The sequence below is a fragment of the Drosophila willistoni genome, assembly GCF_018902025.1.
Source record: "Drosophila willistoni isolate 14030-0811.24 chromosome 2R unlocalized genomic scaffold, UCI_dwil_1.1 Seg167, whole genome shotgun sequence".
In the NCBI taxonomy this organism is placed as follows: Eukaryota; Metazoa; Arthropoda; class Insecta; order Diptera; family Drosophilidae; genus Drosophila; species Drosophila willistoni.
In genome coordinates, this window is record NW_025814050.1 from 7,460,512 (window position 1) to 7,477,030 (window position 16,519).

The 16,519-nt window shown below is 35.5% G+C and overlaps 3 protein-coding genes across 4 annotated transcripts; 1 reads left to right on the top strand and 2 right to left on the bottom strand.

Annotated features, from left to right (window-relative positions):
* The first annotated feature begins 104 nt into the window (after positions 1-104).
* On the top strand, positions 105-1,804 carry LOC6643977 (leucine carboxyl methyltransferase 1). Of its 2 annotated transcripts, none has more exons than XM_023176604.2 (4): positions 105-483; positions 685-1,110; positions 1,195-1,511; positions 1,605-1,804. In XM_023176604.2, the coding sequence occupies exons 1-4, from the start codon at positions 220-222 to the stop codon at positions 1,639-1,641; spliced, it is 1,044 nt and encodes a 347-aa protein (XP_023032372.1). In that variant the 5' UTR covers positions 105-219; the 3' UTR covers positions 1,642-1,804. The 2 variants fall into 2 exon arrangements, with proteins under 2 accessions (XP_023032372.1, XP_002066974.1); XM_002066938.4 differs by having other exon boundaries at positions 1,195-1,499.
* Positions 1,805-2,314: 510 nt separating this feature from the next.
* Positions 2,315-4,781, bottom strand: LOC6643978 (X-ray repair cross-complementing protein 5). The gene is made up of 4 exons (XM_002066939.3): positions 4,569-4,781; positions 4,291-4,508; positions 4,109-4,231; positions 2,315-4,047 (listed from the first exon to the last, which is right to left on the bottom strand). Exons 1-4 carry the CDS (start codon positions 4,677-4,679, stop codon positions 2,427-2,429), a joined length of 2,073 nt encoding a protein of 690 aa, XP_002066975.1. The 5' UTR covers positions 4,680-4,781; the 3' UTR covers positions 2,315-2,426.
* Positions 4,782-6,409: 1,628 nt separating this feature from the next.
* On the bottom strand, positions 6,410-7,576 carry LOC6643979 (retinaldehyde-binding protein 1). Its single transcript, XM_002066940.4, has 4 exons — positions 7,415-7,576; positions 6,962-7,337; positions 6,717-6,891; positions 6,410-6,655 (listed from the first exon to the last, which is right to left on the bottom strand). The coding sequence occupies exons 1-4, from the start codon at positions 7,494-7,496 to the stop codon at positions 6,473-6,475; spliced, it is 816 nt and encodes a 271-aa protein (XP_002066976.1). The 5' UTR covers positions 7,497-7,576; the 3' UTR covers positions 6,410-6,472.
* Positions 7,577-16,519: the final 8,943 nt, after the last annotated feature.

Below are 16,519 nucleotides of genomic sequence, written 5' to 3' on the forward strand. Positions count from 1 at the left end.
TAACGGTTACGAATTCAAAAGACTTTCTGGCGCCAAATAAATAATAAATAGGTAGACAGTTTGCCAACACTGTTATTCGAAATCTGGCCCGATGACTTTTTTTGCGCAAACGGCATCACTGTCTATAACAAACAACTGTGTGTGTTTTGGATGTTGCGAACACATTAAGGATATAGACGTTTAACTAGGATTTGCAAAGACTAAAAGGCTTGAAATAAAATGGAGCCACCATCGACTGGTGGTGTGCATCAGTCCGCCGCTGGCAACAATTCCACACACAAATTTCATCCATGCGATGAGGCCGTGATAGCCACCAATGACGATGCTAGCGATTGCAAGCGATGTGCCGTCCGCCTTGGCTATTGGAAGGACGACTATATTGGATACTTTGTAAGGAATCAGGAGCGCAAAGCGCCGGAGATAAACCGTGGATACTTTGCCCGCGTCAAGGGCGTGGAGATGTGTGTGGAGAAGTTCCTGAAGGTCAGTTGCAGCAGACAGCAACTAAAAATAGTGCGAGACATGCGCAAGTGGTCAGGGTCAAGTGTCAAGGATCCGCATCCTGTTGCACCAGCCAGTCAGGGTCAGGAAAAGATGCGCATGTCTCCAATGGGCCATTGGAGCCACTCCTAACTCTAATTCTAATTGATTTCGTTTGTTACCTTCTCCCCCATCCCAAACCAGAAAACTTCCGGAAATTGTCAAATCATCAATCTAGGATGTGGCTTTGATACTCTTTACTTTCGCCTAAGGGATACCGCCCATCAAGTGAAGAACTTCATCGAATTGGATTTCCCCACAGTCACGGCGCGCAAATGCTACACAATCAAACGTAACAAGGCTCTGTTGGCCAAAATCCATGATGAGGATGGCGAGGTTCGTCTCAGTCCAACAGATTTGCATGGTCCCAACTACCATTTGATGGGAGTGGATTTGCGTAATCTTGATGAGGTTGACAATAAACTGCAACAGGCCGAGGTGGACTATACGCTGCCCACCATCTTTCTGGCCGAGTGTGTCCTAGTCTACATAGAGGCCCAGAATTGTCGCAACTTATTGAAATGGATAGCCCAAAAGTTCCAAGCGGCTGTCTTTGTCAACTATGAGCAGGTGAGAGTCAAGACAATTTGGTAATTCAATTAATTGCGATTATGTAATCTCATTTATTGTTTTCTTTTTCCTTCTCTTCTCTAGGTTAATATGAATGATCGCTTTGGCGAGGTAATGCTCAATAATCTACGCTCACGCGGCTGCAGTCTTGCTGGAGTCGAATCCTGCCTGTCGCTGGAAACACAGAATCAGCGTTTCAAGGACTGCGGCTGGAGTGGGGCTCGAGCCTGGGACATGGTGCAGGTTTATGAGAGCATCTCAACTGCTGAACGCCAGCGTATTGAGCGTCTCGAAATGCTGGATGAGGGTGAATTGCTGCTTCAATTGTTCCAGCACTATTGCCTTGTGGTTGCATGGCTGGGTCTAGCCTTTCAGGATTTAGATATCACGTGCGTCCCAGTGTAAAATTCGTATCTAAATTTTAATTCACTTGCTAAAGAATCCGTTTTTACTTAATCGATTTTCGTTTTCTTCTTCTTCCCAATATCCTTTAGTGTGGAGGAGCTGATGTCCTCTTTAAATATTGATTAAAAGTCATTCTCATGTGAAAGAGATGAGTTTACCCAAAATGAAATAAGGATGAAGAGTTGATGCCAAAACCTTTGTTGCTTCTAATCGTGTTAAATTCGAAATTGAAATGTATTTAATCTAATTAACACTTCTAAATACACAAAGACACACACACACACACATACACCCACATTCACACATATACAAAAAACTCATTGTTTAATATATATATGTACATGTATTTTATTTTTTTTTTTAGGATCTTCAAATTTGTTTTTTATGAACTTTATCACTTTTTAACTTATTTGTAATTATACATTTGTTCCCAGTGATAAACGAAATTTTTTGAAAATTTATTTATCATTCGACACAAAAAAGAAAAATCCAAAAATAAGATTAATATTTTATTCATTCCTTTCGCTTTAAATTCATTGTTTTTCATTCCTCTTTTTTCCCTTCTTTTTGCTGTGTGCGTTGTAAATGTGTAAATGTATTTTGAAAATTCATTAAAAAAATAATAAATAAAACGCAAAATAAATTATACATTTAGTTTCCATTGAAGGAACTCCTTAAAATTCGGAAGCTTGAAAGATTTTTGATGATGAACACAAAAACCAAAATGGAAAGCATTAAAAATTTCAAAACTTCACTTCTGAGTGTTTAATATTCTGATCTGCAGTTTGACATATATATAAAAATATTTTATTTGCATATAAATAAGAAATAATATAACATATTTGTTAACAATCCATAAAACTAATTTTAAACTTAAAACCCTAAAAGCTTGTGTCTTAATGACTAATTTACTACTCATCCATAGCCTCTGGCCAGTGTTCAATGGTGTAGAAAGCTTTCAATCTTAACTCATCATCCAGAGTGGGTTCACCTATTAGCAAGGGACCCAATTGTAGTTCCACTATGATTTTCTCCCAGAACTCCTTTAATTGCTTGTCGGTTGCCTTTTTCTTTAGTTCGCTGGCGAATTGATCATATTCTTTGAGCGAATTGAAATCCAAGCAACTATTTCTGTACAATTGAATGACATCCTTAAGTTGCTCCAAATTCAAGTTCTTACGTTCCATTAGCGTAAGGATAACCACACGCATTTGAGCGGAATGAACCTGAAATTGGCTATCTCGTAAGGTGGTGTTGGAAAGAGTTTTTAGGTTGTCCAGAATTTGCTTATAGTCTTGAGCAGGATTGACTAAACCAATATTATTTAAGTGCAAAGGACTCTCGAGGTCTTTACGTTCTTGTTTAATTGGCAGGGATTGCTCTTCGAGCTCCTTGGCTTTAAGTTTCTCCTGCCAGGCTAGACTGCGCTCTAATGGGAAAAGTTTTTTCACTGCATTGGCTGCCTGTTTTGATTTCTCTTCAATAGCTTCCGGCACACTCCAGAAAACGTCCACGAACTTCCTTTCCTCCTTTAACTTTTTAAATTGCTCATCGTTTGAAACTCTATCAAGGACTTTATACTCCAGCACATCCATAATATTCTGTTCATAAATGCTTGGCAGACCATCGAAGGGTAAAAGATCATTTTGGGCACAGGCTCGAGGCATTTGAGTGTCCTTGAGGGTACACTCCAGATCCATGCTGTCGATAAGATTATCAATTGCCTCTAATTGGTCAGAATTCGACTCGGTTTTGGCAGTCCGCAACGACGGGAAGTCCCAGAAATGATGCTGGGCATGATAGGATAGCTCCAACATATATAAACTAGCCGGTTTATTCTCCTCCGGCTGTTGTGGAATTAATACCACAACTCTGGGCGTATTGAACTTTAAACTAAATATTTTCCAACACAGAATCACACGTTTCTTAAGTATAAGGGCTCTGACCAGGGCATCTAGCTTCCTGGCCGAAACGGAATTGCCCTTCTGGTGTACCAGCATGTATAGGGAATCACCGCAAAAGTATTCATCAGGTATAGACTCCCACTCGACGAAGCCTACGAAGTGAAGACCAGCCGGATGTGGTTCCTTCGGTTCAATTAATGTGTCATCATAGGGCACAGCAGTACCGCCCAGCATATAACCATCTATTAAATCCTCTGGCAATGGTGTGATCTCTGAGCCCTTGATATAGTAGCGCTCCTCGCGGGACACCCATTCCTTCTTTTCACTCCAAACCTTTTTCAATTTAACCAAACTTTCATTTTTCATGGCTATTATGCCTTGAAGATTAAGGGAAATCTTGCTACCTATAAATAGTTTGGCATTCCAGGACCAAGGACGTCGATTGGTAACCTTAAAGATGTTGCGCAATGTCTCCTTAAAATTGCAGAGCGTTGCATTACACTGGAAAACGAGCTGCAAGGCATATTTTTGGTTATCCAACTCTTCGGGCGATGCTTTTCGGCTCAAATTAAAAATGGCCTGGGGCAGATTTGTCTCTGGATTATCCTTGTAGGCAATATTGTGAGACCTGGACAAAGAATTGTTGATTTTTTTTTGTGGCACAAAACCTTTTTAATCAGCACACTTACCCAACTATAAGCTCAATGCCCGAATTGAGTAAATTGTTTGTAATTTCTTGAAAGTCTTCATACTCCTGTTTCGCAGAATTAAAGTCAAACAACAAAAGAATTCGCTGTCTAGCAGGCTTAAAACTGTGAAAGATTACAGAAATTAACCAGGGATTCCTTTGTTATTACAACATTTCACTTACGACAAAGCTTGTTCCTGCATTTCTAAGGCAACTTTTAGTCCATCTAGCCATTGACCCTTATCTGTAGCTGTCTCATTGACAAATTTAAAGAATTTGAGCAACAATGGCCAAGTGCAAAGTTGAATATGTTCATATTTCTTCACATTTGGAGCATTTTTTTCGTTGTGCTCCGTTCCCACTAGCACAAAGGATATATAATCTTTCTTGTCGCTGACAATCTAAAGCAAAATAATTGAATCAAATCTGTTGAAAAACTATTCGATATGACCTAAACCTACCTTATCCTTGATTATTTCTGCAGCACATTTTACAGCTTTCAATTTGAATTCTTCCTGCGCGCATGTCCTTATATCCAGGATCACAATAAGACTTTCCTTGTTAGTTGCCATTTGGAATGTATATTTACAACCAAAAAGTTAATGTTTTCAAAAAATAAGCAAAGCCGCTTAGCTCAATTTCACAACAAACTACTATTAGTTGTTTGCAATAAAATACCACATTGAGCGCGGTAAAAGAATATAGCGGCACTGCCAAATAATAATAGTGCTAAAATACTCGCGTCTCAAATTGAGCGCCAGTATTTGAAAGCGCAAGGCGGGATATTTAAACATACAGTGGTGGTCAGCGGGTTAGCCCCTTTTTTTTTGTTTGATTTTAAATTTGATTTTCTCGGCTCCTAAGAAAGTTAATGAAGAAATTTTTTCAGTAATTTGTTGGTTATTGTATTTAGATGATGACACGTAATTATTGTCATGCCAGCTTTCGGCGTTTTTTTTACAGGTGCGTTTGAAAAAAAATAGGCCGCCCAAATGCTGGCCATTAGTTTAGCCCGGTCTTTCCAAAATCTTTAATATTATAGTTAGACATGTGTATTCTTTGAAGAAGTTGTAGATCTAGGTAATCTAAGATAAACTGCATACCAAAAATTTTCATTTTAGCCCCAGTATTTGATTTGGGGCCAATCGAAATTTCGGGATTTTGTATGTAATTCTTGAGGTCTCTTGGTTTGACGCCGTTTTACGATACCAATTTAAACTAAAGTAATATTTTCTTATTCTAAGTATTAAACTGAATTGAATTTCCCGTCAAATGATACATGTTTCATAAAAATCCGACAAAAATTAGATTGATTTCATCGCCCATACTTTAAAAAAACTAGGTAAGCAAAATTTCCCACACATCCTCCATCTCTTTCTTTGCACGCATGTATGGGAAATTTTTTAAATTTATTTTACCTGGTTATTTTTTAAAGTATGGGCTATGAAATCAATCTAATTTTTGTCGGATTTTTATGAAACATGTATCATTTGACGGGAAATTCAATTCAGTTTAATACTTAGAATAAGAAAATATTACTTTAGTTTAAATTGGTATCGTAAAACGGCGTCAAACCAAGAGACCTCAAGAATTACATACAAAATCCCGAAATTTCGATTGGCCCCAAATCAAATACTGGGGCTAAAATGAAAATTTTTGGTATGCAGTTTATCTTAGATTACCTAGATCTACAACTTCTTCAAAGAATACACATGTCTAACTATAATATTAAAGATTTTGGAAAGACCGGGCTAAACTAATGGCCAGCATTTGGGGGGCCTATTTTTTTTCAAACGCACCTGTAAAAAAAACGCCGAAAGCTGGCATGACAATAATTACGTGTCATCATCTAAATACAATAACCAACAAATTACTGAAAAAATTTCTTCATTAACTTTCTTAGGAGCCGAGAAAATCAAATTTAAAATCAAACAAAAAAAAAGGGGCTAACCCGCTGACCACCACTGTATATGAGAAGCAAATCTAATAACTAATAAATGTTTATTACGAACATAAACCGAAATTCGATTAAAGAATTTATATTACACAACAAAAACGGAAATGCCAACTTTCTAATGTTTCCTATTGTTAGATCATCACTCTACTTTGATCGGAATGCGTAATATTAACCAATCAAATGTAAAAATAATAAAATAATGGAGACTTTAAAAAAAAGAAAATCTTTGCATATTTAATCCCAATTATGTTTACTCAATAAGCGGATAAAGTCTTCAAAATATATATATTTTAAGATTTTCGATTCAGGGACTTAAAACTAAATATATTTATTAAATTTTATTAATTCTTTTTCTTAATTTGGACATTTTTTAATTTATTTTTTTTGCTTAATATAATTTAGTAAAACTTATACCGGCCGTTTTTCATAATCCTGCAATTTTTCAAGATATTTGGAATTTTGACTCAAATAATTAAAAATCAAATTTGTGTCAAGGACATTGGTTGCAGGTCCTCCATATTCAGCTGGCAGACTCTCATAACCAATCATTTCCCGCAATTTGCTAAGATGTTTGCCATCGTGTGTGAAGATCTGAAATAAATAAACACGAAACTTAATAACTTTTTCATATGCAAACAATTAAATTTTGTACCTTCTCCTTGAACTCTTTGTTCATAAAGGGCATGAATAGAGTGGAGGTCACATGCATAAGAAAACCGCGTTGAATAATGTGAACTATGCGTTGTGTAAAGGGTATAACACCATTTTTATCATTGACTATTTTCATAAATGACGGTGAAAATTGTCTCAGAAAATTTCGTGTGGTGCTAAGTTGGGATAAAAAGCAATCATTAATACATTTTCTCTTTTTCTTTTTCGATCCATGATTTCACTTACCCCTGTAGATCACATATAACCGTGATACCATGCTCCTGGACACGCGGTAGCATTAAAAGCGATTCGAAAATCAAATCATCGATCTCCACCAGACTCTGCAGATAGTCTGGAAACTGCTGGAAAGCATCGACTGTCTTAAAAATGACCAAAACTCGTCCATTTTTATCCACATTTGGCATCACGAAACGCGCATGTGTGGCATAGAATAACTTTTGATAATAGTCCACAGGATGCCGGGCCACCCAGTTGGGATGTTTGTGCTTGAAATCGTAGTAGGCATGTATAGCTTGATAGGCTTTTATTGTATCCCAGTGTGTGTAATGAAGGAATTTCGTTAGAAATATATCATCCGTGCCCACATGAAGTACATCCGATTCTGTCACGAATTAAACGAATCAGAAACATTAAAGACGAATTCAAAGTAAGTCTTTTAATCACAATATTCTCACTCACTTTCCACTAGTTGTCGCAGCTGTTTTATTTTGAAAAGCTGTTCCGCTGTGTACTCCACTCGGGATCGTAGGAATAGTAACATTTTGGCCAAGCAACACACGTCTCTTGAATAGGATTTTGTTTTTGTTTTGTTTTGTCCGAAATTAAAAATTTTTCACAATGTCCAAAAATTAATTAAGTTTCATAAAATTTTGAAATAATCTTTTGATATTTAATTCAAATCCGTCTACGATCTGCACATGAAGAGCGCTCAATGCGCACTGAGAACACGCGACAAATTGTCATATCCAAATTTAATAAATTTTAGTTTTGGCATTATTGTTTATTTTGTTTTATAACCAGCACGCGTTAATATTTCTAATGGATCTCAATTTAATGTGATGTGAAATTAATGTAAAATTAACGGGTATATCTATTTAAGGTTAACTCGTGCCTGTAAAATGTTTTTATTTATATTTATATATTTTTTAAATACCTAAAACTGATGTTTTTTGTTTCTTAAATTCAAAAATTTACTACTTGAAAGATGGAAAAAATCATAAATTATGAATAATATAAGGATTCTAGTTTTAAACAAACTATTTAATAAATTTGTTTGATTTAGATTTACTTTCTTTTTCATAATTCTTTCTTTTGTTTTCCAAAAAATAGTTGTAAACTATTTTTTTATTGGTTTTGTCTTAAATAGAATTTATTTATTTGCTAATCTTTAGGTGTTTTATATTTGAAATGTTTCTGAAAAGATTTCTTATAACAAAAATTTAGTTAATAGTATCCCAAATTAGTTTTGGTTTGGGATGGCAATAATAAATATCTTTTTACAACTTATCAGAAATAGAAAAAAGTTAGCATATTTTAAGTTCTTCGAGAAAGTTACATTTTGCTGATTCAATAATTGCAAAATAAAAAAACGTGACAGGTTTTAATCACTATAAAACATATAATTATATGGAAAACTATTAGATCATTAATTTCATACAATATACAACAATACAATAAATTGAAAATAAGTTTGAAAAGCTAAACCTAATTACAGTATTGGTCATAAATATTTCGACTGTCCTTCTTTAGACAATCATTAAGTTGTTTTCTTTATTTTTTTCTAAATGTATTCATTGATTGCTATACCTATTAAGGCAGAGTCTTACAACCAAACAAGGAACAAATTTAACGAAATAGTTTTGAATGATCTAAGATTACATCCCTGGCCAAATTATTGGACAGATTGTTAAATTTAAATATTACAAATAGAAAAATATACACAAGCATCTGCGTTTTAGTTTTATTTCATTAGAATGATAATAAATTTATAAACTACGACAAAAAAACTACAACTACGAATAAAAAAAAAAAAAACTGTGTAAATGTAAAAAAAATATACCATTGACAATAAAGTTCGAAAAGAAACTGTGTGCTATTTTTCAAGTTATTTTAGTAAAATCTGAACATTGCTTTCTCGTCCATGGCAAGAATTTTTCGAAGGTGAAGTAATAGCAACTCACCTTTAGTCCAAATATTTTATGAAAAATAATCAGTCAGAGATAATATAATCGATTAATCGTTTGTGGGACTCCAAAACAAAATTGGGAATCGGCAGACAAAGAGATACAATATTCAACATTTTAATAATTGAAAATACACTTTTGAATACAAATTTGAACACTTTGAAATTTAGCTAATGTATTTATTTTTCTTAAATTATAAGAGAAAGACAATTAAATGCCCTGTCAAAAAGGAAAAACGTTTTATCTAAAAAAGCTAATGTTTTTGAAAGAACGGCCTACAATCTTAGCATAGGAAATAACTAAGATATTGATCAAAGTCACTGTTTTCCACCGATCGTTCCTATGGGAGCTATATGATATAGTTACCCGATCCTTATCAAATTCGGCACAGTCATTAACGGATATATTAAACTCACAAATGTTTAATTTGAAAGCAATCGCGTTAAAAGTAACAAAGTTATTGACAAAAGTCACTGTTTTCGAAAGATCGTTCCTATGGGAGCTATATGATATAGTCACCCGATCTTGATCAAATTTGGCATAGTTGTTTATATGTATAATAAACGCAACAATAAGGGCCGATTCTGCCCTAATGAATCGCGTAGCAAAATATCTTCATACGCATATTTTGCATGTTTCTAGTCCGATTTCAATAAAATTTCAACCGGGCAAATGCCCAGTGTAGGGGGCCCTTTTTGATGAAATTTCATGTAGTAGAGTACCAGCACTAAGAATCATTTTTGTACGTAGAAGCGCATTGTTGAAAAAAGATAGGCAAACTAAAATGTTTGTTTGTTTCGTTTTATTCACATAAACGAAGTAAAACCTAAAAATGTGTACCTTTCATTTTCCTCGGAAAAAAATTTTCAAGCATTTGGTATAGGGCGCCCTTCAACTTGTGCTGGGTCCTTAGGGTCCCAGTCCGGGCCTGCATATGTCCAAGCCAAGAATTCCCAAGAAAGTAAACTCCAAACAATGACAACACTGCGCCAAAAGTTTTGCAAAGATATGTTGATAAGACTGGCATCTCGACGGTGATCGATATATTGTAGCCTAAGGATAGGGTAATCTATATAAGCGGTATAACCACCCAGCTTAACGTCCCCTAATTCCAGCCCTGCCTATTCTTAACCATAAATCGATATAATTTCCAAGTTAATGTAAAAAAAAATTTTAAAATGTTGGAACTATTTAAGAGAGAATTTAGCAGAATAATTTTTAGATGATTATGAAAAATAATATGTTTGAAATCCAAATGTAATGTAAATTTAAATGTACCCGCCAAAGTGAACTCAAAGATTCGATAATTTGATAGACTGTCAGAAAATAATACCCATGTATTTCGAAATCAATCAGGAATCTTCAATTGTAAATTATTCTGCACCCAGCAAGGCAAATCAAATCGAAAAAGGGAATTCAATTTCTGTTCTATTACCGAAATGACATCAAAATATGAGGACATCGATGATGACGGCGACGGCGAGAATAGTCACGATCAGATGGAACCGGAAATTGCGACGGATGCCATTAATGGAGGAGGAATGAGCTTGGAATCGCAGGCCAAGCGATTTCGTCCGAAAGTACAAAAATCATGGACCACTGAACATATATACAAATTGATTTCCTGTGTTAAAAAGGAGCATTGCATTTGGGATGCTGCGAGTGAGCTGTACAACAACAAGCTGGCACGAAAGAATGCCTGGTCGAGGGTATGCACTGTTTTCTCTCTCTATGATCATTCCGAGTTGCATGCCAAGTGGAGAAGTCTTCGTATTCAGTATCGGAACACTACTATGACTAATGTGGAGAAGTTTAAGTTAAACAAACGAAATAATTGGCAATCGTGCAAACAAGAAATTGTGAAAAGCTAAAGTAACCACAATTTGTACTATGCATGGCTATGGTTACTGGATACATTTTTAAAAGTACGGAAGTAAGATGAATAAGGAAAATGCTTTAAGCGCCGGTGTCAATCACATTTCCTAAGAGATCTAAAAGTCACAATCGTCAATTATGGAAAAGGCTGATGGCGCTATTGGAATGTGGACTTAAGAGGAAAATAAAGGACTTCAAATCTTAAAAAAAATAATTTAAAGGCAAATTAAAATGTTTGTTTCGTTTTATTCACATAAACGAAGTAAAACCTAAAAATGTGTACCTTTCATTTTCCTCGCAAAAAATTTTTCAAGCATATGGTATAGGGCGCCCTTCAACTTGTGGTGGGCCCTTAGGGTCCCAGTACGGGCCTGCACATGACAAAGCCGAAAATTCTGAAGAAAGTAAACTCCAAACAATGACAACACTGCGCCAAAAGTTTTCCAAAGATATGTTGATAAGACTGGCATCTCGACGGTGATCGATATATTTTTTCCAATGACCAATGAGGGAAAGATTGAAAGACGAAAAAGACAACTAAGTCGCACGCGTTCAACTGAAAGAAATTGATAAAAGCCAAAGGCTTGAACTAGTAGCAGTAGCAACAAACTAGTCGCCACATTGGCATGCATGCAAATAAAAATTAAAAAGAATCAACGCTTATCTATAGTTCAGGAAACAGAACTTGAGTTACCACCAAATTTAAAGAAGTGACCGAAACGGAAGTAGAGCAATACTGCGCCAAATGTTTCGCAGAGTTACATTTGGAAATGTAATTGTGGCTGACATGTTGATAGGACTGGCAGCTCAATTGTTATCAATGTATTTTTTTCTCTGACTAATGTGGATAGGTTTAAGTTAAGCAAACATTTTTGAAAAAAGTAACATGAATTAGGAAAATGCTTTAAACGATAGACGCTTAACGTCGGTGTCAATCACATCTCCTAAAAGGCCTATGGCGCTGTTGGAATGTGGACCTCAGATAATAATGAGCACTTTAAAACTTTAATGTGGATGAATAAGGAATAAAATGATTTAAAGTTAAAAGTGAGGACAAAAATTAAGGAAAATATTTGATTCTATCTCAACGACTTAACGAAATAGAATGAGCTCTAATCCTTTATGTTCCTGTATTTATACCGTGTCGCTCTAGCACTTTCTAACAGGCTGACTAGATGTGAGTTAGAGATGCAAAGACATCGATAGTGGCTCCACTCGATAGTTTTCGCCACCTATGAATCAAACTATCGATAGTATCGAAAAGGGCTTCGATAATTTGAATTTTTTTATAAAAAATATAACATTTCATTAAATTTAATTATTTATTCAGCACAAAAATGATTCGTAGGCTTTCGTGTAAAATTGGAATGCAAAAGCAATCGGTTATTTATGTGATGTTTGTATATCAAATAAATTATATGCATATATATTATTAGATAACTGCGAAAATTGTAAAACCTCAAATTCCTTTATATTTCGGGTCTCCGGAAAATTATCGAAATACATAAAAAATACATCGATATATCGCCAGAATGAAAGCACGTCGATAGTCTCATCGATTGGCAGCTCTATTAGAGGTGACAAACTAGCGATGGCCGTCGTCATCGATAGATTTCTCAAAACCATCGATAGCTTGTTTTTGAAATCTGCCAAGTAAAATTTTGGTGTCATGTAAATTTCCGACATTTCACCAAATATTTTAAAATACCAATTCCGGGCACAATAGTCGTTGGAGTTGACAAAAACAGCTGCTGCGGCCGATATCAGTGCAAAGTTGCCAACGTTGGTGAATGTTTTCGATAGAAACTTACATATACATATATAACTTGGTAACTCTTTCCATACCTATAGCCATCAAAGTGGAAAAACGTTTTATCTAAAAAAGCTAATGTTTCCGAAAGAACGGCCTACAATCTTAGTGTTGAGTTTGGCGCTAAGGTTCGATGTTTTAGCGGGCCCACAAGAAACACGTGATACTTCATTTATTTCTTCCACGTGTATTTGTGGGTGTGTGTATGGTGTGTGTGCCGTATGCGAGTCGTCGGTAGTTGAACCGTTTGAGAGCCGTAGTGTTTGTAAGCGAGCCGCTATAAATTAATCGCCCTTACTCGCGGTTGTAACCAAACTGTTCTGTCCGCCGCTTAGTAACAAGCATAGAACCTAACATGTAAGCTTAAAGCGCAAGATGCAACGGGTAATTTCCCAGCACGTAGGCTGGCGCTTAAGTATAAGTATGAAAATGAAAGAGAATGAGTGATATGGGTTAACCATTGGTGGCTGCGTCGGGTCTGCTGGGCAGTTAGTGAATTTCGGCGGCAACACTTAGCATAGGAAATAACTAAGATATTGATCAAAGTCACTGTTTTCGACCGATCGTTCCTATGGGAGCTATATGATATAGTCACCCGATCTTGATCAAATTTGGCATAGTTGTTTATATGTATAATAAACGCAACAATAAGGGCCGATTCTGCCCTAATGAATCGCGTAGCAAAATATCTTCATACGCATATTTTGCATGTTTCTAGTCCGATTTCAATAAAATTTCAACCGGGCAAATGCCCAGTGTAGGGGGCCCTTTTTGATGAAATTTCATGTAGTAGAGTACCAGCACTAAGAATCATTTTTGTACGTAGAAGCGCATTGTTGAAAAAAGATAGGCAAATTAAAATGTTTGTTTGTTTCGTTTTATTCACATAAACGAACGAACATGACAAAGCCGAAAATTCTGAAGAAAGTAAACTCCAAACAATGACAACACTGCGCCAAAAGTTTTCCAAAGATATGTTGATAAGACTGGCATCTCGACGGTGATCGATATATTTTTTCCAATGACCAATGAGGGAAAGATTGAAAGACGAAAAAGACAACTAAGTCGCACGCGTTCAACTGAAAGAAATTGATAAAAGCCAAAGGCTTGAACTAGTAGCAGTAGCAACAAACTAGTCGCCACATTGGCATGCATGCAAATAAAAATTAAAAAGAATCAACGCTTATCTATAGTTCAGGAAAGTTACCACCAAATTTAAAGAAGTGACCGAAACGGAAGTAGAGCAATACTGCGCCAAATGTTTCGCAGAGTTACATTTGGAAATGTAATTGTGGCTGACATGTTGATAGGACTGGCAGCTCAATTGTTATCAATGTATTTTTTTCTCTGACTAATGTGGATAGGTTTAAGTTAAGCAAACATTTTTGAAAAAAGTAACATGAATTAGGAAAATGCTTTAAACGATAGACGCTTAACGTCGGTGTCAATCACATCTCCTAAAAGGCCTATGGCGCTGTTGGAATGTGGACCTCAGATAATAATGAGCACTTTAAAACTTTAATGTGGATGAATAAGGAATAAAATGATTTAAAGTTAAAAGTGAGGACAAAAATTAAGGAAAATATTTGATTCTATCTCAACGACTTAACGAAATAGAATGAGCTCTAACCCTTTATGTTCCTGTATTTATACCGTGTCGCTCTAGCACTTTCTAACAGGCTGACTAGATGTGAGTTAGAGATGCAAAGACATCGATAGTGGCTCCACTCGATAGTTTTCGCCACCTATGAATCAAACTATCGATAGTATCGAAAAGGGCTTCGATAATTTGAATTTTTTTATAAAAAATATAACATTTCATTAAATTTAATTATTTATTCAGCACAAAAATGATTCGTAGGCTTTCGTGTAAAATTGGAATGCAAAAGCAATCGGTTATTTATGTGATGTTTGTATATCAAATAAATTATATGCATATATATTATTAGATAACTGCGAAAATTGTAAAACCTCAAATTCCTTTATATTTCGGGTCTCCGGAAAATTATCGAAATACATAAAAAATACATCGATATATCGCCAGAATGAAAGCACGTCGATAGTCTCATCGATTGGCAGCTCTATTAGAGGTGACAAACTAGCGATGGCCGTCGTCATCGATAGATTTCTCAAAACCATCGATAGCTTGTTTTTGAAATCTGCCAAGTAAAATTTTGGTGTCATGTAAATTTCCGACATTTCACCAAATATTTTAAAATACCAATTCCGGGCACAATAGTCGTTGGAGTTGACAAAAACAGCTGCTGCGGCCGATATCAGTGCAAAGTTGCCAACGTTGGTGAATGTTTTCGATAGAAACTTACATATACATATATAACTTGGTAACTCTTTCCATACCTATAGCCATCAAAGTGGAAAAACGTTTTATCTAAAAAAGCTAATGTTTCCGAAAGAACGGCCTACAATCTTAGTGTTGAGTTTGGCGCTAAGGTTCGATGTTTTAGCGGGCCCACAAGAAACACGTGATACTTCATTTATTTCTTCCACGTGTATTTGTGGGTGTGTGTATGGTGTGTGTGCCGTATGCGAGTCGTCGGTAGTTGAACCGTTTGAGAGCCGTAGTGTTTGTAAGCGAGCCGCTATAAATTAATCGCCCTTACTCGCGGTTGTAACCAAACTGTTCTGTCCGCCGCTTAGTAACAAGCATAGAACCTAACATGTAAGCTTAAAGCGCAAGATGCAACGGGTAATTTCCCAGCACGTAGGCTGGCGCTTAAGTATAAGTATGAAAATGAAAGAGAATGAGTGATATGGGTTAACCATTGGTGGCTGCGTCGGGTCTGCTGGGCAGTTAGTGAATTTCGGCGGCAACACTTAGCATAGGAAATAACTAAGATATTGATCAAAGTCACTGTTTTCGACCGATCGTTCCTATGGGAGCTATATGATATAGTCACCCGATCTTGATCAAATTTGGCATAGTCGCTTATATGTGTAATAAACGCAACAATATTAAATTTCAATAGCTCAGAAAATAATGAAGTTATTGAGAAAAGTCACTGTTCGTGACTTTGGCGTTTGTATGGGAGCTATATGATATAGTGGTCCGATCCGACTGAATCCGAGATATACAACCCCTGCAGTATATACAAGCCTACATACCAAATTTCAACTCTGTAGCTCTAACGGTCTAGGAGGAGTTTGCGATGATCCAGACGGACGGACAGACGGACATGGCTATATGAACTCGTCTTGTCATGCTGATCAAGAATATATATACTTTATATTGTCGGAGATGCTTCCTTCTATGCGTTGCACACTTCTGACCATAATTAATATACCCTTTTTGCAAGGGTAAAAACAAAAAAAAAAAAAAAATTCCAATTAACCTGAAGTTAATAAAGCACTTATGATGACAATCTTTTCAGTATTTTCAAAATTTATGAAAAATCTATTTGTTATCAAGTCAGAGTAAAGTCTCTCAATCTGCATTAAAATATCGAGACCTAATTTATTTTTTTAATTTTCGTGTTGAAATTAATTTTTTTTAAATATTCATGTCTTTACTAGTTATTTTTTTCGATATTTAATCTATAGGTTTATAATTTTCTATACGTACATAATAGTGTCTATCTAATTTTTAAATGAATTATGGAAGAAAACTCTTCACCCAAGTTGATCTTTTAATCGACGATGAACAAAAGCTACACAAAATAATTAGAATGTTGGCTTCAAGATACTCTTACCAGATGGTAAGAGAAGAAGGGAACTGTTTTGAACAAAGCATTGTAACAAACACAAAACATAAAGTAATTGGTAACAAATCCTACATGTTTTAAGTTTAAAAAGTTTGTTCTTCAAAATAATTGATAATTACTCATATTCAGAATCAAATGCATTAAAATATTGTCTTCAATGAATCTTTAAGGACAAACTATATGATTTGATGGCGAC

Bases quoted from the DNA above. Each gene is read 5' to 3' on its own strand.
- LOC6643978 (XM_002066939.3), bottom strand. From the start codon at position 4,679: ATGGCAACTAACAAGGAAAGTCTTATTGTGATCCTGGATATAAGGACA. The intron at 4,232-4,290 runs GTAAGTGAAATG...AATCTTTCACAG, and splicing joins ATGCAGGAACAAGCTTTGTC to TTTTAAGCCTGCTAGACAGC. The intron at 4,048-4,108 runs GTAAGTGTGCTG...TTCTTTGTCCAG, and splicing joins GGCATTGAGCTTATAGTTGG to GTCTCACAATATTGCCTACA.
- LOC6643979 (XM_002066940.4), bottom strand. From the start codon at position 7,496: ATGTTACTATTCCTACGATCCCGAGTGGAGTACACAGCGGAACAGCTT. The intron at 7,338-7,414 runs GTGAGTGAGAAT...AATTCGTGACAG, and splicing joins GCTGCGACAACTAGTGGAAA to AATCGGATGTACTTCATGTG. The intron at 6,892-6,961 runs GTAAGTGAAATC...ATCCCAACTTAG, and splicing joins GTTATATGTGATCTACAGGG to CACCACACGAAATTTTCTGA.
- LOC6643977 (XM_023176604.2), top strand. From the start codon at position 220: ATGGAGCCACCATCGACTGGTGGTGTGCATCAGTCCGCCGCTGGCAAC. The intron at 484-684 runs GTCAGTTGCAGC...ATCCCAAACCAG, and splicing joins GTGTGGAGAAGTTCCTGAAG to AAAACTTCCGGAAATTGTCA. The intron at 1,111-1,194 runs GTGAGAGTCAAG...TCTCTTCTCTAG, and splicing joins TCTTTGTCAACTATGAGCAG to GTTAATATGAATGATCGCTT.